The 23,608-nt window shown below is 40.7% G+C and overlaps 1 protein-coding gene and 1 long non-coding RNA gene across 2 annotated transcripts; one reads left to right on the top strand and one right to left on the bottom strand.

Moving 5' to 3' along the window:
- Positions 1-1,001: 1,001 nt before the first annotated feature.
- Positions 1,002-1,757, bottom strand: LOC122048509 (protein FAM98B-like). The gene is made up of 3 exons (XM_042610070.1): positions 1,628-1,757; positions 1,413-1,585; positions 1,002-1,355 (listed from the first exon to the last, which is right to left on the bottom strand). Exons 1-3 carry the CDS (start codon positions 1,755-1,757, stop codon positions 1,146-1,148), a joined length of 513 nt encoding a protein of 170 aa, XP_042466004.1. The 3' UTR covers positions 1,002-1,145.
- Positions 1,758-13,029: 11,272 nt separating this feature from the next.
- On the top strand, positions 13,030-13,490 carry LOC122049360. Its single transcript, XR_006130936.1, has 2 exons — positions 13,030-13,191; positions 13,298-13,490. It is a non-coding gene; the product is annotated as an uncharacterized LOC122049360 (long non-coding RNA).
- The last annotated feature ends 10,118 nt before the right edge of the window (positions 13,491-23,608 follow it).

The raw sequence follows: 23,608 nt of genomic DNA, 5'->3' as shown, positions 1-23,608 counted from the left end.
CAATTGAGTGTAAATCTGGACGCGTGGAAGTTCATCTAAAACACCGGACGAACTTTAAGATATCCATATTTCCCCCCTCTCTCTCTCTCTCTCTCATTGTTATACTATGGACTCTATCCTGTAGATTGCTACGGACCAACTGACATGTCATATTATATTATTTTTTTTTAATACAATATTTTCTCTTTCTTAATTTTTTTTCTTCTTCTCGCTGTAACGAAGCAACCGTGCCTCGTCGCCGCTGCCACCCGCCTGTCTGCCAGCCGCCTGACCCACTGCCTCCGGACGCTCCGGAATCCGGCCGCGATCCCATCGGAATCTGGGGCGATTGCGGCCGGACTCCAGACGCTATCGCGATTGGACGCTCGCCACTGGACGTGATCGTGCCAGATTCCAGCGAGATCGCGGCCGGATTCCGGCGCGATCGTGGCCGGAATTTGGCGCGATCGCATCCCCTCTCAACTCGGTGGTGGGCAGCGGCAGCAGCCGCGATCCCCGACGGGTTCACCCCTTGGCCTATAGTATGGGTGGGTACAGGCGGCCGGAGGCCGCCGACGGTGGCCAGATGGCCGATGGCAGGGCGATGGCCAGATGGCCGGTGGCAGGTGGCGCGGTGAACTGGTTCTTGGCGAAACGAGAATGAACGAAGCAGAAGAAAAAAACAAAAGAAAAAAGAGAAAATTTTTTATAAAAAATTAACAAAATAATGACATGGCATTTAGTCCGTACCAATCCGTAAATAATGGTCCGTAGCTTAACATTTCAATTGAATATATATATATATATTCAATTGAAAATTCGACTTTTTATATAATATTTTTCTTTTGTCCATTCATTTTTATACGTTTCCACGTCAATTTTAACATTCTCAGCGCTTTAACTCACTCAAAAAGAATAAATCAATTTATTTATTTATTTTTATTTTTATGATTCGATAAAACTTAATTATTAAGCGTAGCAATTTTTTCTTGCGAAATGACACCCCAACTCAATCAGTCGCCTTGATAAATACAAAACATAAATACTCATCCAACACTATTTAATTTAGTTCGTGCTAGGGAAAAAAAAAAATTTAAATTTAAATTTAGAATAAGTTATTTATGATAGAGCGTCAAATCCCACAAGAAAAAATTGCGGCGTGGGAGTTATTGGAACCGGCAATGAGCCCTGCAGTTGCTCTGGCAATCGTAGAAACAGGGGCCGTCGCAGTGCATGGGGCAGAGAAGCTTTATCCCGCCGCACCGCCCCCTGCCGGAGCACCGCGCGTACTCCCCGACCCTGTACAAGCTCGAGCTGTAGTTATGCCGCCGTCCCCCACCCCTGTAGGCCGCCATTCCCACTCTTCCTTCTCTGCTCTGCTTATTTCTCCTGGTTTCCTCTCCGGCATCTCCTCCTCCTCCTCCTCCTCCTCCTCCTCCTCCTCCACCACCTCCTCCTCCGCCTCCGCCGCCTGCAGTGCCCCATCCCCAACCATACCCCCATCCCCATCCCCATCCCCAACTACTTATACGACCTCCGGTTCCTCCGCCTCCTCCGCCACCGCCGCCCCTATCATTGCCCCCGCCCCCGCCCCCGCCCCCGCCCCCGCCGCCACCACCACCCCCTCCTCCTCCTCCTCTCTCCCCACCTCCGCCGCCGCCGCCGCCACCGTCAATTGGCCATTGCCTTCTCTCGTCGACGCTGTCCCCGAGCCGCGGAGCGAGGCTGCTGCTTCCGTCGACGACGCCCGAGTCATCGACGGCGAAGCAAAGCGCCATGGCAGAGACCGCGAAGGTAGAAAGGAACACGAACCCCCGCCGTGAGGTTCTTCCTCCCGTCGGTATCCTCATCGAGCACGTTGCTCGGTCACTTGTCAATGAGCTACACTTTTGTACCAGCGAAGCTAATGATGTGACAGTGAAGCGACAAGAGATAGGCGACTCGATTGTTTGCATTCTACTCTTCCCCAGCACTTCATCTTCTTCCCCTTCATCATTGCCTCCTGAATACTCGAATTCCTTTTCTGTAAAATGTATTTGTATTCTCGAAATCAATGATTCTGAATGAAGATGGATACGCAGCAGCTGCAGGTTATGGAATTGACTCGATTCCTCTTTGTCAGACATCAAGATAATCGGCTTGTGTGCCTCGAGTGGTTCCTCGCAGCCTTTTCTTGCTGCCATAGCTCATGAAAGGCGAGCGACCTTCATTTCCAGTTCACTTGCAGATGCCAATTGCAAGTTTTCCTTCCAAGACAAGGAAAATGATGGGAAAAATCTCAGTCGTCTGCCATGAGTTTCATGATCATAAAAAAAGAAGCCTTTCATTTTACCTCTTACATCAGTCAGATAACTAACGATCGATTGCTATTCACATGATCATGATTGTTGAAGAAGATATACTTTTGGCCTAAAAATTCTTAGAAAAAAAAATTCAAGATGTTCTAGAATTCGAATCAAATCCTTTGTCCTAAGATTCCTGTGTCCCTGTATCTTTTCACCGATCAGACGATTATGACATCCTCATGATGTACACTGTATCCTTGAGATATAATCTAGCCCATCCGATTGAGTGGATACGGAAATCTTGAGATAGAAGATCTGATCTTTCCAGAATTTGATGCCTTCTACTGCCTTAACTGAACTAAACTTTAAAAAAAACTGTAAACATGATGCAAAAGGTCATTGTAAAAAGATCATAACTTTTAATACGATTTGAATCATGATACAATCGGATGAAACCCGTAACAGCTAGCTTTTGGGCCTAAAAGATGTAGTATCAATTTATTTTGATTAAATCTAGAGGTATGTGCTTTGATGATTTCATGTTTTCTCTGAAATTCTTATTTGAAAACTAATCTCCAGAATAAACGTTATTATGTTCGGAGTCAAACCACCATTCGAGCAGTGATCTTTTCCTTCATGTCTGCTCATGCAAATTAAAGACTCCTCCAAACTCGTCTACTAAAGGATCTGTGTCAGATGAGAGGAAGAAGAGTGATCCTCTTAGCTACTACTTCCGGTTTTACTTATTTCTCATTCAAGCCCATGCTTGTTCTTGCTTGCTATTTAAAACAAGTCAGTTCAGGATTTCATCGACGTGCATTAAATGCCACATCGTTCCCTTTTTTATGTTCATCCCTGAGAGCATCGCATTCCTTAATTAAGAACTCTGATTAACACAAAAGATGCCTTTAATATCCTCTCTTAATTAATGCCAAAAAGCCACCTTCTTCCCCATCAGCATCTGGTATTCTGGTTAAAGGATTGGCTTTGGGCAATTAAATTAAATATGCAGTTTATACATCACTATGAGACGAGATGATGGATTATTAAGGCCGGTAAAAGCATGGAGCTGCAAGTTGCAATCATTCCTATCCACATGCAAATTAAAGGTATGCTTCAGGATTTGAATAAAAATGGATAATTAATTAAAAAGTGTGGTGTTGAAAGTCATAGTGGTTAATGATTAATTAATGGGAGGTGGTGGATCAGATCGGAGGAGGAGGACAAGCGGCCAATGGGACGCACATGGCCTCCCACCGCCGCCGGCGACATGGCAGCGCCGCGCCGGTCAATATGATAATTAATTAACACATATTATATTATATTGTATTGGATTGGATTGCCAGGTGAAGGACTTATTCCTGCAGATGCCTAGCTCGCCTAATTAATTATATCATGGCTTTCAGTTAATTTGTCAAACTTTTCTATAAATAAATGGGAAAAAAAAGCCGGTGATTGTTTTTAAATAGAGGTGTAAATGGACCGAGACAACTTAGATTTGTTCAAATTTATTTATGAGCTTGTTCAAACTAATTTATTGAGCTCTAGGTTGATTTTTTAGCCCAGATATCTAACTTTTGTGATCCCACTCATTTTGGATCTTACAAACCAGCCATCGAGTAAATTTGGATAGCCTAGATGAGTGTTGATGGACCATCCAATATTATAAGTGATTTGAATATTGCAAACGTATGATATGTCTTATGAGAGGATTAAACCCTCGTTGTATGGGTATACCCCTCCCCTTGCTTACCATTGCACCGTGCCCTGGGGCATAACTCAAGGTTGTTTATTTTTTTCATGTAATGATTAGGTTTTGCCCCCGGAGCTATGGTATAGTGTTTAGACATTCAAATGTGGATCTCAGGAATCTCAAGGTTGAGACTTAGCTACGACCCATTTGAGGGGTCAACTTTCTTAGGTTTGTCGTCCTATTGGAAAAAAATCTCTGCAGTGTGTCACAGTTGGGATTCAAATCGTAGATGTCTGATTAACCGCTCAGAGGATCTAACCATTTCACTGTAGCCCTAGGGAAACTCAAGATTGTATATTTCTTTAGTTGGTATCAGGTGTCCAACTTATGCTAACTAATTTTGGGGATGATCGGTTTGACCTTACGAAAATTTTCCACTGATCATTAGGGTAAATCAGAAAAAAAAAACTATTAACCAAGTTGGGTAACGTCGAGCCTGGGGTTACCGGCCCGGCCCCACGGAAGTTTCTCACCAACCACCAGGCTAAATCGGGAAGCGCTCACAGCGGGCAGCCCAGGAGCCTATCATCCTTTAGTTGTGTGCCCCATTTGGAGGAAAAATTCTTATAAATTCGCCATAGCTAGGGCTCGAACCGCAGGTGCTTGGATGACAACCTGGATGCCCTGCCACTAAATCAGAAAATGCTTACAACGAGAGGCTTATTAAGCAAGCATTCTTAGATCAATCGTCCATTAATAGAAATTCATTCGTTAAACTGGGACTCGATTCTTAGATGTCTGAGAAACTAAAAAAGTGTTTTGCCACTGCACTATTGCCCATGGGCAACTCAAGGTTGCTCATTAGAGCAAAAGGTAAAGTCGTCACCTTAGCAACCCCTATAGGACAACCTCACACTCTCTGGAAGACAGTAAATCATGGGGGGCAGTTGCCCTAGCGTAGCCGATCTTTGTATGGGGAGGTTAAGCACCTAATAAAGCATTTTGCATCTATTGAGAATTGACCCCAAGACCTATTGGAAACCACCCATGTAGGTAAGTACCAAATGCGCTAACCTATTGAGACAACTCAAGGTTGTGTTGGTGCAATATCCCTTAGGTCAAGGTTGACTGGTTTGATCAAGCTTGAGTCTTGGTCATAGTTTCGATGTTTGACAATACATGTAGACACATGGACAATGCAGGTGCAGTTGTTCATATGGGGAGATTCTGATCAGGAACTGATCAGTGTGAATGAAGAAGAGTCAAGTAGGTATACTTGACTGGAAGGGAACCCTGGTGAGTGAAGCCAGGTGAAAGTCCTAGTGAGTGAAGCTAGGCAGATGGAAATCCTGGTGAGTGAAGCCAGGTGAAAGTCCTAGTGAGTGAAGCTAGGCAGTATGGAAATCCTGGTGAGTGAAGCCAGGTGAAAGTCCTAGTGAGTGAAGCTAGGCAGATTGAAAACCCTAGTGAGTGAAGCTAGGTAAAAGTCCAAGTAGGTCAAGAGAGTGACCGGATACTTGGCATGAAAGAAAAGTCCAAGTGGGTCAAAGGGATTGACCGGACACTTGGTGAGGGAGTCCTAGCAGGTCAAGGGAGTGACTAGATGCTAGGCATGACGTACCAACAGGTTAGGGTTGACCGGATATTGGTTTGGAAGGTTTGGGACTTGGTTTTGGGCAAAAACCAAGTGTTGGATCGATCAGTGGATCGATCCAGACCTTTCCCAGCGAACAGAAAGCTTCTGGATCGATCAGTGGATCGATCCAGAGGTCCCAATCGATCAGTGGATCGATTGGGACGCTGCTGTTTCGCGCGATAAGCGCTGGATCGATCCGTGGATCGATCCAGGCGTTTCTCCAGAGCACAGAGGCGCTCTGCACTACAAAAATACCTGTAATTAACGACGGGCTTAGCGACGGAATTTATATTCCGTCGGTATTTTCCGACAGAATTATATTCTGTCGGTATATACCGACGGAATATAAATCCGTCGGTAATTACCGACGGAATAACATTTCCGTCGGTAACTTACCGACGGAATTTATATTCCGTCGGTAATTACCGACTGATATAAATAATCAGTCGGCAATTACCGACGGGATTTACTTCAGTCGGGAATACGAACGATATGCAACGGATCTGCAAGGCCCGGGTTAGCGGTTTTCGTAAATTACCGACGGACCTAAAATTCAGTCGGTGAACACCGACTGAATTATATTCCCGTCGGTGAATTTTCGCCCGCATCCGCTAATTTTAAACCCGCCGCAAAAATTGTATACTGATAAGATTCACTACTTACCGACGGAATTATAATTCCGTCGGTAAATACCGACGGAATTAATTATTCCGTCGGTAATTCCCGACGGGATTTTAATCAGTCGGCAATTACCGACGGAATTAATAATTCCGTCGGTATTTCAGTATTAGGGCACCAAATCGGCCGCTTTCCTATTCGCGCGATCTGCTTCCTCCTCCTCTCTCGGCGATTTCCGTCCACGATCGGCGATTTCCCAGCGCGTCCTCTCCTCCCGTTCACCGGCATCTGCAACCAGCAGTCAGGTATGCTCCGTGCCCCTCTCTCTCTCCGTTTTCACACAGCCGGCGGCCGCCGCGGCCTGCTCGCGGCGAGCGGGGCGCCGCGGCCTGCTCGCGGCGAGCGGGGCACCGCGGCCTGCTCGCGGCGAGCGGGGCGCAGCGGCCGGGTCGCCGCTGCCAGAATGGGAGCGCGGCAGATGGCTGGAAGAGGGGGCGGCGTTGGCGCGAGCGCTGAAGGAGGACGCGCAGTCATGGTTCCTGGCGTTCGCGGAGAGGTTCCTCGACGCGGACGCGGCCGCCCTGGTGCCGTCCAATCGCGAGCAGGTGGCCGCCCTGCTGCCGCTGCTCAAGAAGGTGAACGACTGGCTGGCGGCGATCGACAGCCGGCAGCGGGAAGGTTGTGCGGCCGCGTCGGAAGGGGACGCAGCGGCAGCCAGTTGCGGCAGCCCAGCTTCCCTTGTTTGCGGCATCCCAGCGGTCGCAGGCACCTGCTCGCTGTCTAATCGCGGCCAGCCAAGTGAAGTTGAGAAAGTTAGTGTTAACTGTTAAGCACTTTGTTCATTCTCCTCCATATCTAAATTATCCTGCTATTGAACAAACCAATTGAATTTGATGCAAACTTGATATGTACACGAAAGCTTGTATTCTCTTTTAATGTTATAATTAGAAAAAGTTGTCTTGTAGCAAATCTTCAGCTGCACTACGATATATCATTTGATTCTGTTTATGTAATGGATCATTGGATCATTAGCTCTCTTCCTTGGTACTAGTGGTTTATTGTAACCTGCCCTTATTTCTTTCTTTAGTTGTATAAAGTTCTAATGCTTGGAAAGAAATTGTTGCTTAAACTTTCACTTTGAATTCGGATATATGATATGTTAGTTGTTCAACAACAATAAGAAGTCCCTTCCTATTGGTTTTGAACGAAACGGGCATTACTTTATAGTTTGCATTTCGGAGATATATTAGTTTCATTTATTTGCTTTAGTGTAGAGGAGATTTATTGTAATATGATACGATGATTGTGAGATGAAATTGTGCGCATTTAAAATTATTTCAAGTGATATAAGTTTAATAATATTTCAAATTATATTCTCTTTAGGTTATAACAATGTATATGAACAAAGCTTGGATGTACAATCGATTAGATAATGGTTTTATTAGAGAGGATTTTATTGCTGAAGTTGAACAGTTTGTGAACTTTGCTAAAAGTCATCCAGAATGTATAAATGGTGCTGAGTTACGGTGTCCGTGCAATCATAAAAAATGTCAAAATAGAGCATTTCGTGATGAGGATACTGTAAAAATGCACATATGTAGAAATGGTTTTGTGCCAAATTACTACAATTGGTATTGTCACGGAGAGCCTTATTTATATGAACCAATTGGGTCATCTGGTGGTTCGTATTCTGGGATTACTGTTACCGCTCCTGAAGCATCAAATAATATTGATATTTCAATGCAATCAATGGTTCAAGATGCGATGAATGCAGTTGATTATTCAAATATAGATGAAATACCAACCCCTGAATATCAGCAACTATATGAAATGTTACAGGCTAGTGAAAGAGAAGTGTGGGAAGGTATTCCTTCTGGTCATTCTCAACTATCAGCTACTGCAAGGTTATTGAATATGAAAGCAGAACATTATTTCTCAGAAAGGTGTTACGATGACATTTGTCAATTAATGTCAGAGTTGCTCCCTGCTGATAACATAATGACTGATAGCTTCTATGATACAAAGAAATTGATCAGAGGTTTAGGTTTGCCTGTACAGAAGATTGATTGTTGTATAAACAACTGCATGATATTTTGGAATGAAGATAGTGATTTGAATGAATGTAAAATATGTACTCACCCGCGTTTTAAGCATCGTACTCGCATACCAGGGAAGAAAAAGAAAAATATTGCTTGGAAGGTGATGTATTATTTTCCATTAACTGCTAGACTGCAACGCTTGTATGCATCTGCAGCTACAGCTGGCCACATGTCGTGGCATCATGAGCATGAGCATGAGCATGAGCACGATGGAGGTATAATGTGCCATCCCTGTGATTCTCCTGCATGGAAACATCTTGATACTGTGTTTCCCTCTTTTGCAATGGAACCACGTAATGTGAGATTGGGACTTTCTGCAGATGGATTTCAACCATTTGGCCAGTCGGGACAACAATATTCATCTTGGCCAGTTATATTAACACCGTACAACTTACCGCCATGGATGTGCATGAAAGATGAATTTATGTTCCTTACCGTGCTTATTCCGGGTCCAGCTAATCCAAAAGATAAGATAGATGTTTTCATGCAACCTCTAATTGCTGAGCTGAATGAATTATGGAATGTAGGGTCGGTGACTTATGATATTGCAAGTAAAACTAATTTTACATTGCATGCTGCCTTATTATGGACGATCAGTGATTTTCCAGCATACTCAATGTTGTCGGGATGGAGCACGGCGGGTAAATTAGCATGCCCACATTGCATGACAGAGTCCGATGCATTTTCATTACCTTGCAGTGGGAAGGTATCTTGGTTTGATAATCATCGTAAATTTCTACCACTGGATCACCCTTTTAGGCGAAATAAGAAAAACTTTCTAAAGAATGTTGTAGTCAGAAAACCTCCTCCAGCAGTCCATGCTTCAGGTGAAGAAATCATTGAACAAATAGATAGTTATGGATTTCTCCCAGTATCTCAGCCTAATTCTGATGAGATAAATAAATATCTTGTTAGGATGTGCAAGTGTGGTTGGAAAAAAAGGAGCATATTCTGGGAGTTGCCTTATTGGAAGTATCTACTCATTCGACACAATATAGATGTGATGCATGTTGAGAAAAATTTCTTTGATAATATCTTCAACACTGTGATGAATGTACTTGGAAGAACTAAGGACACTGCAAAATCACGTGAGGAATTAAAAGAACTAGTCAACAGACCAGAGTTACATCAGAATGAAACAACCAATAAGTTTCCCAAAGCGTGTTATACATTGGACAAAGATAGTAAACAAGCTTTATGTAATTGGTTAAAAGAAATTAAATTTCCAGATGGATATGCTTCGAATATGGCTCGATGTGTTGATATGAACAAGTTAAAAATGTTTGGAATGAAGAGTCATGACTGCCACGTGTTCATGCAAAGACTTATTCCAATAGCTTTTCATGATTTACTTCCCAATAATGTTTGGCAAGCACTTACGGAGTTAAGTTTGTTTTTCAGAGATTTGACAGCAAGGTGTATTATGATGACCGATATGCTTCGGCTAGAAACAGAAATTCCTCTCATACTTTGTAAGCTGGAGCGCATATTCCCACCTAGTTTTTTTGATTCAATGGAACATCTGCCAGTACATTTACCATATGAGGCACGAATAGCAGGTCCTGTTCAATACAGATGAATGTATCCATTTGAACGATTTTTGAGAAAAGTAAAGAATAATGTTCGTAATAAAGAAAAAGTTGAAGGGTCAATAAGTAATGCTTATCTGGTTGAGGAAGCATCTTCCTTCTGCTCCTATTATTTTGCTGATCATGTTAAAACCAGAAGGAACAAATGTCCTAGAAATTCCGATGATACTCAGAATATTGACCCATCGCTGCTATCTATTTTCAAATTTGCTGGTAAACCATTGGGTGCATCTGTTTCTAGATGGTTAACTCAACAAGAATATCATGCTGCAAGAACATACATACTCTTAAATTGTGATGAAGTCAAACCATACATCAAGTAAGTTAACTTACCCACTCAAACTTTAATCTTGCTGTATTTGTTTTCTTAATATCCGAAATGCCTCAAATTAACCATTGTTGTTCACAGCTTGTATGAACAACAATTATATCTACAAAATCCATCAATGAGTGCAAGTCAAGTTGCTGACAAGTTAGAGACTGAATTTGCATTATGGTTTCAAATTTATGTAAGTTAGAGAAATTTTCATAATTCTTCATAAAATTAAGATCGATCCTAGCTAATTTATATCATACATCTTTTGATAGGTGAAAGACAGCAGAATATCAAATGTGCAAGATGATAGAATATTGAATCTTGCATCAGGACCCCTTCGCCAAATAATGGTCTACTCTGGTTACTATGTTAATGGTCTAAAATTCCATGTGACACAACGAGATTCACGGAGATTAACTTATAATTCTGGTGTTTGTGTAAAGGGATCTATCGACACAAATAACACTGAGTTTGATTACTATGGTAGACTTGAGGAAATTATAGAGATTGAATATCCAGCATTACCTATAAAAAGGTGTGTGTTATTCAAATGTTCATGGTATGATCCGACCCCAAGAACAGGTACCAGAATACATCCAAATTATAATTTAGTTGAGGTTAATGCAAATAGAAGGTTCAATAAGTTTGAACCTTTCATTTTTGCAATACAAGCGGGTCAAGTTTTTTATCTTGAATATCCTACGAAGAGAAGAAGAGCTAGTGAATGGTTGTCTGTTTGTCGAATGAAGCCTCGTTCGATCATAGAAATGCCGAACACCATTACTGCTCAAAACCATGATGCATTTCAGAATGATGAAGTAGAGAGACATTCAGTTGATTCACAATTTCCTTCTACATCACAATTACTTGTAGATGTTAATGCCAGTGACGAGGAGCTAGATGATGTAGAGACATCTAGCAGTGAGGATTTTGCTCACATAACAGAGTCTAGCGACGACGACTTACAAACTGTTGATGTTGAGTAAAACTATTTCCAGAGACTGACATTGATTAAATTTTAGCATTATTGATCTTTAAGTAAGTTATGATTCAATCCTGTTTTATTGTTTGATTACCATGTTTGTTCACTTTATTGTATGCTATTTTGTAGATACTCATGGCAGATCATCCAGCACCACCACTTCGTGGATCTACAGTTCTTAGGGTTGTTGGAGAGACGTAAGTATTTTTTATTTATTATTAATTCATTTTCTTTTTTTAAACATATAGCTTATGTTTTAAAATTGTTTATATGCAGATTTACTCCTGACGGCCATCGAGTATCCACATATATTACAAAAAAATTTAAAGAAAGAGTCTGCATTGCTGGTACTACATGGAGACATGTAGATAATGCGACTAAAGATTTTTATTTTAATGAATTTCTGGTAAGTAAGTTGAATATGTACAATATATTTAATCTTTAATATACTAAATTTTTAACTTCTATTTGCAGAAAAAATATACATGAGAGGAAGGACAGGAGGGAAAATTTGTAGGGACTTGGAATATTTACTGTGCCAAGTTATACAAGGACCTTTTATATTATATGAGAAAGGATGGCACTAGACCAGCTTATGTATCCGAGGAGATTTGGAGTGCATGGACGGCCACTTGGTCTGCAGAAAAATGGCAGTCAAAGGCTCTAAAAGCTCGAGAAAATAGGAATACAGAGCCATGTGGCCCGAGTACCGGATCTGCTCGCCATACATCAGGATCTCGATCTATTGTTGAGCACGCCATGGATCTGGTGAATTGAATTTAATATTTTGTAAATTATATTTTTATTTATTAACAAGCTTGTATATTTGTGAACCAACTTATTTATGCATGCAGGAGCGTTCTTTAGAAAGACAACCCACTTGCCTGGAGGTCTTTCTTAAGACTCACAAGAGAAAGGATGGCACATACGTAGATATTCGATCGAAGAACATTGGGGTTTGAATTTTTAACTTTATTATAATTAATCGTTATTCATTATTAAATAACTCTAGTAATTGTGTATAAGATATAATTTGTATATTTTTTCTACACAGGAGGAAATGACAAGCAGGGTTGCTCAGGCATCTCAACCACCAGTAGAGGGAGGGGAGTCACAGGATCTATCCACCCAGCAAATAAATGAAATTTATTATGATGTTGTGGGTGGAAGGACAAAGAACTCCTCCCTCTACAGTCTTGGCTCCCAGGCCAAGGTGGCATTTGATCGTTTGAGGACTCCTAGGGGTCGTGCCAGTTCCTCTTCTTCTTCTTCTTCTGAGGTGGAGTCATTAAGAAAAGAAAATAAAGAATTGAAGACTCAGATGACTACCATGGATCAGAGGTGGGAGGAGAGATGGGCTGCTCAGGAGGAGACATTGTCCCAGATGCGAGCAGTCATTGCTAGATGGGACCGATCACAGCCGCCCCAGTCACAGGATCCCCAGTCAGAGCATGGTATTGAGTCACAGGAGACTCGAGACCCATTAGACCCTGCTGATGATTAGCTTCTTCTGAGGTATTCAATCAATTACAACTAAATTTTTTTCTTAGTGCAATCATTCTAGTTGTTATTAATTCAATATTAGTGTTGTTTGATTGTGAACCGAACATATGGTTTATTTTCCCCATCATAAAATTTCTCATAAACATTTAATAACCATTTGGATTAATTGTTTATATTTTTAAATCATAGTATTTTTTCTGTCATTTGTCTTATTCTAATGTTTATTTTTTCTAATGCTATGTCTGGTGTATTTTCAAATTTCAAATACCATGAGCATTTGCATACATCTTGCTTTCCACTAATGCTTGAATATGATTAATTGTTTCCTTATCTCTTATAAGATAGAGTAGTCATAACAATTTCATATTCTTATTAGGTTTTAGATTCTTAACAAATTTAGATATTTATCTTAAATTGTATTACATTTTGCAGGAGTGCGTATTGATACAATCACCACCGTACTATCATTGGATATCTACAATATAATCCAGGTATTTTATTACATGCAAAATTACTTATATATTACAATTCTTGAGGTATATATTACATTTATATCGATTCAGTCTGATTATAATCTTTTATATTTGACTTTTACAGGATTATATTTGGATATATGTGTAGGTGATGTATCATTGTAAGATTGGATATTTTGTATTTGATGTTAACTTGTTAATACTTTTGGATATTTTTGATTGTCAATATGTTTTGGATATTTGGAATTTTGGAGATATGGACACTTGTTACTATGTTTTGTATTGTTTTTGACAGTTTTATTATTTGTTTGTGGGCATATTGTATGTTGTGTTGGTTGTGTATTGTATGGATTGTTATTATATATGATTTGAGTTTGTGTTACCATCGGTTGTGATGGTTTGTATTGTATAAAATTTGTATGTATGATAATTGGAAAATGCAGAGCAGACATTTCAAAACTTACTGGATATTACCGACGGAATTTATATTCCGTCGGAATTCACCGACGGAAATATTCATTCCGTCGGTAATTTATCGAATCGTAACAGTTTTTTTACGATACAATCTCCGACGGAATTAGTAATTCCGTCGGTGATCTCCGACGGAATTACGAATTCCGTCGGAGATCACCGACGGAATTCGTAATTCCGTCGGAAAATATCAAATTTGTAATAGAAATTTTACGATACATCATCGACGGAATTCATAATTCCATCGGGAATTTCCCGACGGAATATATAATCCGTCGGTAAACTCCGTTACCCGCCGTTGGCCATTTCTCCGACGGGAAACTTTCCTGTCGGTAATAATTACCGACGGAGTTTATAATTCCGTCGGTAATTTCCGACTGAATATATTTTCCGTCGGTAAATTGCCCGCCGACCCAATTCTTTCCGATAGATATATATCCGTCGGTATTCCGTCGGAAAAGGCATTTACTGACGGAATACCGACGGAATATTCAGTCGTTATTTGCGAGTATTTTTGTAGTGCTGGATCGATCCGTGGATCGATCCAAAGCCTCCCCGATCGATTGGGAATAATCGAATCGATCGGGATCCGACCGTTGCGTCGTATTTGAGCAGCAGGCGGGCGTTGTCTTCGGCATCTCTTCACCGATTCATTTCAGATCTTCACCAGCTCCTCCACAGCTCTTCTCAAGCTCGAGATCGCCAGTTCTTGAAGGTTCTTGGAGGCTCTTCCAAGTCAAGAGGCGGATCAAAGCAAGAAGAAGAAACTAGGGTTAGGGTTTGTGCACTCATTGTAAGCTTGTAAGCTTGTATTTCTTTACTACCCTTTCTTCTTCTTGTATTGAGTCTTGTAGGGCTTCTCCGCCTTTGGTAGTTACCATAAAGGAGTGTTATTCATAGTGGAGGGTGTGTGCGTTGGTGTGGATCCTTGGATTAGTCACCTCGTGTGAGGTGGATACCAAGTAAACCAACCGTGTTAGCGTTGTGTGAGTGTTTCTGTATTTTTCGCTGCACATCTTCGAAGAAACAAGCAACACCGACCACCGAGCGAAAGCGACGAGCTATTCACCCCCCCTCTAGCTACTTTTCGGTCCTAACAAGTGGTATCAGAGCAAGGCCGCTCTTCACTGGAATCATCGCCGGAAGGGTCAAGCATAACAAGAAAAGCTAGAGGGCGAAGAAGTTGGAGCAAATTCATCAAAGTCAAAGAAATCAAAAGGCTCAACTTCAAGATGCAATTCCAAGATGGACTTGGATTTGACACAAGGGTGGCTCCACCATACACATCCACAAGCTTCGATTCTTGGAGATCAAGAATCGAAAATTTTTTGATGATGGAGATAGAGCAATGGTTTGCTCTCATGGAAGGTTTTGAAGCTCCAACAAACTCCAAGGGCAAGCCTCTCAAGAAAAGCAAATGGAGCCAAGAGCAAGTTCAAAGGAGCAAGGCAAACGATAAAGTGACCAAGCTTTTGGTCAACTTATTGCCAAGCAATATTTTGGCTCAAGTTGGAGAATTCAAGGATGCCAAGGAGCTTTGGAGCAAGTTGGCATTAATCCATGAGATCCCCTCCACTGTACCGAATCAAGAGGAATCCAAAGAGGGCGACTCAATGGATCAAGATCAAGAGGAGGACTCCGAAGTTGAGAGATGCTCAACTTCCGAAGAAGAAGTCCAAGAGGAAGCTTCATCCTCAAAGGAGTGCAATCAAAAGAGCAAGGAAGTAGTATATTCCTTGTTTCATGTACAAGAGGATGAAGAAGAAGAAGGAGAAGCCTCCACCTCTAGGATTGAGGGGGAGCAATCTTCATTGACACCGGATCAAGAAGAAGGAGAATCCTCCACATCCGGGTCAAGAGAAGAAGAGGATGAAGAAGCGTCCACCTCCACAAGTCAAGCAAAATCAAATGAAGGAGTATCAAATTTGGATCAAGAGGAAGCTTCTACCTCCGGATCCAAAGGAAAAGATGCCACCCCTACAAGCAAAGGTATAAATATTTCAATTAATAATAAAAATCATATTATATGCTTTGAATGTAGGGAACATGGGCACTACAAAAGCAAGTGCCCTAAATTGGCCAAGAAGAAGGGTCAAGTGGCACCAAAGGGCAAGGAGAAGCCAAAGGAGACCATCCCCGGAACAAAGAAGAGCAAGGAGCACATTGTGTGTTTCTCTTGCAAACAAAAGGGGCATTACCGGAGTCAATGCCCTAAAGGGAAGAAGATGGTCAAGGCTCAAGGAGGAAGCTTAAGTCAAGGAGGAGCCTCTAAGGTAAAAAGGAAGGTAACTTTTATTGAGCCTACCCCTTTACATTATGGTAAAAAGCATGATAGTTCAAATTTTTATCATTTTAATGCAATTTACCATAAGAATAGAAAGCATGAGGGCTTTAAGGAAAAGCATGTGGCCCTACATGCCAAAACTACCCAACCTAAGGTTAGGAAGGTAGATAGACACTTGGGCGGGAACACTAAGGATAATAGATACATGCCCAAGAACAAAAATGCTCATGGACTAAAACCTAAGGATTTAATGATAGAAAATCAAGTCTTGAGGTCAAGACTTGATAAAATGGAAAAGACCCTAAAAAGGATGGAAAATATCCTACAAGGGCAAAATGAGAAATACCTAGGGCTAGGAAAATCAAAGCCATCAAATGGCCATAGAGGGTTGGGATACAAACCAAAGGCTAAGAAGGATGTGCCCTCTTACCATAGGGCTCCATATAGTTATGGAACAAACCCTAGGTCCAGTGGTCAAGCCAAGAATACTAGGGAAGTCATCCCTAAGAGTATTTTTGCGATAAATGTGACTAAGACTTCTAAGAAGTCTAAGAAGGTCACTAACAAGGTCACAAGGGAGACTATCCCTAGAGTTGACTTAGAAAATGTGACCAAGGTTTCTAAGAAGTCCAACAAGGTCACTAGGAAGGTATCTAGGGAAGTTATCCCTAGTGAATACCTAGAGCATCCAAGGAGCACCAATAGGTGTTGGGTTCCTAGGAGCATCTTCTCTACCCCATAGATGGGTTAGAGAGTGTCAACTCCGATTAGAATGGTAGTTAACCTAACTTTGAGGAAATTGACACTCAAGGAGCATTTTCAAGGTTTTGTTAACCTTTGAAAATGAAATGGAATTATTATTTACTCCTTGAAAGAGTAAAATGTGCCAAATGGTGGAAGAATTGATTTTAATCTTAAATGGCACATATTGGGAAATTCATAAGAACTACCAAGTTGGGATTTTGGTATATTCTTAGGAAATTTAAGGCGATCCGGGCCTTAATTTAAAGGTGCTACTCTTGTGGAAAAATGAAATATGCCAACATTTGAGGATATGCTTATTTTCAATTGGCATACATTAATCAAGGGAATTAGAAATGCCAATTTAGGTTTTGGCATTTTCTTGAAGCACTTTAGGGCAATCTAGGTTTAAGTTGTAAGTTTAGCTAAGATTTTAAGGATACTTAGATAGTTAATCTAGGTATATTTTATTTATGCTAAATCTTGCCATGATTGTTTGCCAATCATATGCCATGACATCATGTCTATTTTTGCATTCATGTTGTATTATGAAAAATCCAAAAATACCATGTCATAACATTCATACATCATGTAGTTATAGGAATCTTTCTTTTGAAAGGTATTTTATTTTGATGTATGCCATAACATAATCATGCATTAGTTTAATTCCTTGTAATTAAGGACAAATGGCATTTAACAACACTGATTAACAAGTGACATCCTAGGTGGATGTCTAATATCTCTAAAATGCCTAGATAGATATGCATGATCCCTAGATTAGGGCAAAACCAAAATCTACATTTCACAAAGACTGTAAGGTGACTTGTATGTGTTTTAGTGCACATTAGATATAAGTGAGATGTTAGGATGATGAACAAAGCTCAAGATGTTGATTTAGTGCATTCTTTTGAGTTTTTAGGTTCATCAAAACACATAGTTATGTGTTTTCCCATCACTGGGAAAGCTAATGTACAAGTCATGTGCATTAAGCCCAAGGAACATGGTGGGATATTGGTTTGAAAATGTTTTCAAAATGATTTTGGAAAACCTTGGTGAAGGCTATCTTTTGATAGTAATCACCATTAAATAGTTAAACACAAACTTGAAGAAAACACTAAAGTTTTTGCAAGTTTTCAAGTTTGTGTCAATCTTTGAAAATATGAAGTATTTTCATAGAAAACTATTTTTCCTTGATAGTAAATGCCCTAAATAATGTCTACACGAAATTTCATGATTTTTGGATTTTTGTAGAAATTTCTAGGGGTTTCTGAAGTTGACTGAAATGGAATTTCAGCAACTATCAGAGCTCCGATCGATCCATGGATCGATTGGAGTGCCTGAATCGATCCGTGGATCGATTCAGAAGGCAAGTCTCCCGCGAGCAGAAGCTCGCTGGATCGATCAGCCGATCGATCCAGGAAGTCTGAATCGATCAGTGGATCGATTCATAAAGGTTTAATCGATTGGAACCCAACTCCAATCGATCCAAGTTGTTGATTTTGGCTGGGAAAGCCTGATTTCAGCATCTTTAAACCTATTTTAGTCTAGGTAACCTTTCCAAACCCCTAAAAATACATTTGTATACATTCAAAGGGTGTTTTCATGTGAAAACAAGGATGGATTGGTTAAGGAAGGCTAAGTTGAAGTTAAGGTTGAGGTTTGTTTCAAATTTTGAATATTTGAACATCAAAACTTCTACAATAGGGTTTCCTAAAGTTTTAGGGATCCCAAGTCATTGTTGGTGCAATGACAGAAGTTACCACCATGTCTTTAGGGGGAGGGACTCTTTAAAGGCATGAAAATTATTTTTCATACACCTTGGAAGGTGGTTAACCTTCCGTTAAGTGAATAATGCTCACGGATGGGCATTTGCCTACATTGAGGAAGAATGTAGGCTTAAGGATAAATGAAGGGTATGTGACCTTCATTATCGTTTGTTGGTCACAACAAGTAATGTTGTGAACAACGATGAGCAACTCTTCAGGGGGAGAGTTTTCAACAATGGGACATTTGTTGAAGTGTGTCCAAAATTGAGGCACGAGTTTATGTGTGCTCAGAGATGGGTTGATGTGTGCCAATAGGGGGAGAATGTGTGGTTTAAGTTAGGCCTTCATTACCTATGGGGGAGGTCATAGGGTGAAAATGAAGGGAACCAACATTTACTTTGGCATGAATGGAGTTAAGGCTATGGGATTAGCTTAACTCAGAATGGCCCAAACTTAAAGGTATTGTCAAACATCAAAAAGGGGGAGATTGTTGGTGCAATATCCCTTAGGTCAAGGCTGACTGGTTTGACCAAGCTTGAGTTTTGGTCATAGTTTCAATGTTTGACAATACATGTAGACACATGGACAATGCAGGTGTAGTTGTTCATATGGGGAGATTCTGATCAGGAACTGATCAGTGTGAATGAAGAAGAGTCAAGTAGGTATACTTGACTAGAAGGAAACTCTGGTGAGTGAAGCCAGGTGAAAGTCCTAGTGAGTGAAGCTAGGCAGATGGAAATCCTGGTGAGTGAAGCCAGGTGAAAGTCCTAGTGAGTGAAGCTAGGCAGTATGGAAATCCTGGTGAGTGAAGCCAGGTGAAAGTCCTAGTGAGTGAAGCTAGGCAGATTGAAAACCCTAGTGAGTGAAGCTAGGTAAAAGTCCAAGTAGGTCAAGAGAGTGACCGGATACTTGGCATGAAAGAAAAGTCCAAGTGGGTCAAAGGGATTGACCGGACACTTGGTGAGGGAGTCCTAGCAGGTCAAGGGAGTGACTAGATGCTAGGTATGACGTACCAACAGGTTAGGGTTGACCGGATGTTGGTTTGGAAGGTTTGGGACTTGGTTTTGGGCAAAAACCAAGTGCTGGATCGATCCAGGATCTGGATCGATCAGTGGATCGATCCAGACCTTTCCCAGCGAACAGAAAGCTTCTGGATCGATCAGTGGATCGATCCAGAGGTCCCAATCGATCAGTGGATCGATTGGGACGCTGCTGTTTCGCGCGATAAGCGCTGGATCGATCCGTGGATCGATCCAGGCGTTTCTCCAGAGCACAGAGGCGCTCTGGATCGATCCGTGGATCGATCCAAAGCCTCCCCGATCGATTGGGAATAATCGAATCGATCGGGATCCGACCGTTGCGTCGTATTTGAGCAGCAGGCGGGCGTCGTCTTCGGCATCTCTTCACCGATTCATTTCAGATCTTCACCAGCTCCTCCACAGCTCTTCTCAAGCTCGAGATCGCCAGTTCTTGAAGGTTCTTGGAGGCTCTTCCAAGTCAAGAGGCGGATCAAAGCAAGAAGAAGAAACTAGGGTTAGGGTTTGTGCACTCATTGTAAGCTGTAAGCTTGTATTTCTTTACTACCCTTTCTTCTTCTTGTATTGAGTCTTGTAGGGCTTCTCCGGCTTTGGTAGTTACCATAAATGAGTGTTATTCATAGTGGAGGGTGTGTGCGTTGGTGTGGATCCTTGGATTAGTCACCTCGTGTGAGGTGGATACCAAGTAAACCAACCGTGTTAGCGTTGTGTGAGTGTTTCTGTATTTTTCGCTGCACATCTTCGAAGAAACAAGCAACGCCGACCACCGAGCGAAAGCGACGAGCTATTCACCCCCCCTCTAGCTACTTTTCGGTCCTAACAGGTTGTTCATTGGAGCAAAAGATGATATCGATCATCCCAAATGGCCTAGTATCGTCGGTTCAACAATAAGATACAGACAAATTAATCATAGGGGCATTATGCCCTAGCGCAACGGTCATTTGCATGGGGAGCTCAGACACCTAATGATATTGTTCATTGAAGCAAAAGGTGATATTGATCATCCCAAATGACCCAATATTGTCGGCTCCATGGTAAGTTATAAGCAGGTATATTACCAGGGATATTTTCCCCAACACAGCAACCCTTTGTATACAATGGGCTAACAATGTATTTTGCACCATCTGAGAATTGATCCTAAGATCTATTGGAATAAATATCCATACAAATACTAACTACACCAACCCGTAGGGGCTCCCAATGAAATTGTTCATGAACATTGTTCCAAGTTTTTAATTGAGCTCAATTATCAACGGGTTATTCTTATCTTTTACGTTAAAATCTATTTATTCAAAATTTATATTGATACGGGATGTTACGAGCGGACTCAGATATAACATGACAGTGAAGGTCAAGGTGACATGATAATCAAAGTCAAGGGGAGGTGTCAGCCGGCGTGTCACTCTCCATAGGGCTTTGATATTTGCCCAGTGCTAAGGCCTTTAGTATAAGGATTACTAGCCCATGAGCCGGTCGAACCAAGGGGATCTAGTGCTCCATTCTTGTATTAAGATATCTATTACATATTCGATCATTCAATAGCCTAGCTACCGATTTTAAGGGATATCTAACCTACCATAGAGCCGGTCGATTATACGTCCGAACAGAGTAAGGGGATCCAGCTTCCCACTCAGTACAAGTCTTTCAACATATGACCGATCGACCCTATTACCGGTTAACCCTATGAGTTTTCTTACATGCCAGTCCTCCATATAGCCGGTCGATAATAATTCTGGTTAGATTTATATAGCTAAGCATGTTCGTCGCTTATATGTATAGAAGATAAAAATGTAAAGCAATTCTCCTTATAAACTCAGTCGGACTTCCAGATCTCAGGTTCTCACTTCAAAGGTAAGTCTTCAATCATATGAACGATTAGCTTAAAATACCGATCGAATCTCTCAGGATTCAGTTCCCCATTTCTTAAGGGTAAGTATCCCAGTATATAACTGGTCGATCATAGAACCGACTAGACTTAACAGACAACTTTATATTACTTCTAGAGTATATCTCAAGCATCACCTAGTGCATAACCGAGCGACTTAAGAGAATGACGACTATATAGTCAGTTAGTTTAAAAATACGGTCAAGATACATTTAGCAGACAACATGGTTAGAGAATCACAATAATCTGTCAGAGTAACAACCTCTTGTTAGAGAATATTCCTCTATTATAATATGAGTATTCACTGGAACCCTCTTCGAAGGTGACTTTACACTTTCCATCAGCCGACATACTTTGACAACATATTCCTTCAACGGTCTCATTAATGACGTAAATTATAAAAGATGCACATATGGATAACGAAAGATTCTTTGGACGATGACGGTACATCTCCCAGGCTATACGTCTTTGCTTACTCGACAACCTCTGACACTCAACATTCTCTGCCACCTAATGATTACGTAGGTTATGAGAGATGCTATATAAAGGCGAGTCCTCTCCATTGGCCAGGTACACGTATTACAATAGTCTTCCATATGCGTACACATTTACTATTCATCTCTTCATTTCTCACTCGGGCACCTTACTGACCTGAGCGTCGAAGAGCCCACGCCAGGGACCTCTTCCCTGTTTTGGCGTTAACGTTTTGTTTGCTCTCTTTGGTATCCGCGGAGAAGAAGAAGTCCCTTTTTCCTTCAGTTCATAGTCTTTTCTCAATCAACCGCATATCCACATATCCAGCGCACTATCTCTCTCACTTTCAGATAGGATCATATATTATTTTTTAACATATTGTACATGTCAGATTCAGAAAGGTTATAAAAATATATATATATAATATATTGTTTTTGATAATTAATTTTTTTATAAATTAATAAATAAATTTATTCATAAATTATAATGAATGTTAATCAACCAGACTTATTCAAGCTTATATAACATCAAAGTTATTTATGAACGTTTTATAGTTAAGCTTGTTGGTTGCTACTCAGAACACTGTTCTATTTCCCCTGTACAAAAATTTGTACAAGCACAGAACTTAACCTAGCTACGCATGTGCTCTACTGAAGTTAAACTTGGATTGCAAACGATGCTTAACATTATTAATCCAAGTTGCTCTTCAGAAGTTAAACTTGGATTGGAAACGATACTTAACATTTTTACTCCAAGTTTAACCGATGTGATCTTCCTAAGTTAAACCATATTACAGAAATTGATTAAATATCTATTTCAAAGATTGACTTCCAGGTTAAACATGGTGAGACACTAGGCCTTCTTGGTTATGAGATCATCCACCACTTCCTAGACAAAGTCTTTCAAATAAATTGAATATGTAACTTCTTACAGTAACCCTAGGTTTAACTACAGAGACCACAATAGAAATATAAGATCGAAATGCAAAATTGAAATACAAAATCGATAGCACGAAATCGAAACATAAAATCGCTAGTCTCTTGTGTTGGTATTTCAGAATCCATGCAAATAAAAACTAACTAATTAATTTGAAGCGGAAACCATTAATTAGTTATACCTTTCTTTGTAATTAAAGACCTCTTGATCTTCTATTGTATTCCTCTCCTCCTCTTGGACATTGTGTGGGCAACGATCTACCAAGATGGAATCCACTCGAACGACTTCTTCTCCTCCAAGACTCTCGAGCCACCAAGGGATGCCAAAATAGAAAACTCCTTCTCTTCTTCTTCCCCTCCAAGCAACCAGCCACCTAGGTACTTCTTGTCTTCTCCTTCTTCTTCTTCAATGTCCGACCTTAGAAGGGAGAAAAGGAGGAGGAAGGGAATATAGATGCTGCCGACCTTAAGGGAAGAGAGAAGGAGAGGGTCGACCACAAGCAAGGAGAAGAGGAGAATAATAATATGTGTTATACCATAAGACATCACCTCCTCTTCTTTTATAATCCTTGCTCATGACAAAAAAGGAAAGTTTTAAACATAATTAAAACTTCCTTATTTGTGGCCTTCCTTTAAAAAAGGAAATTTTAACAACAATTAAAATCTCTTTTTTCTAAATTTCTTATTGTACATGACAATAAAGGAAAGTTTTAAAATTAATCTCTCTCTTTTAAATCATGTAGACATCTACAAAAAAGGAAAGATTAAAATTAAAACTTCTCTTTTAAATCATGGTTACCAAAAATGAAAGTTTTATCAAAAATTAAAATCTCTCTTTTAAG

This window comes from Zingiber officinale, chromosome 2B, assembly GCF_018446385.1.
Source record: "Zingiber officinale cultivar Zhangliang chromosome 2B, Zo_v1.1, whole genome shotgun sequence".
NCBI classification, from domain to species: domain Eukaryota; kingdom Viridiplantae; phylum Streptophyta; class Magnoliopsida; order Zingiberales; family Zingiberaceae; genus Zingiber; species Zingiber officinale.
Note: the sequence above shows the minus strand (reverse complement) of the source record. Positions and strands in the feature narration are given on the sequence as shown.

Coding starts and splice junctions, on each gene's coding strand:
- LOC122048509 (XM_042610070.1), bottom strand. CDS start 1,757: ATGGCGCTTTGCTTCGCCGTCGATGACTCGGGCGTCGTCGACGGAAGC. Junction 1,586..1,627: donor TGGCGGCGGCGGCGGCGGAG/GTGGGGAGAGAG, acceptor GTGGTGGCGGCG/GGGGCGGGGGCGGGGGCGGG. Junction 1,356..1,412: donor GAGGTGGTGGAGGAGGAGGA/GGAGGAGGAGGA, acceptor AGAAATAAGCAG/AGCAGAGAAGGAAGAGTGGG.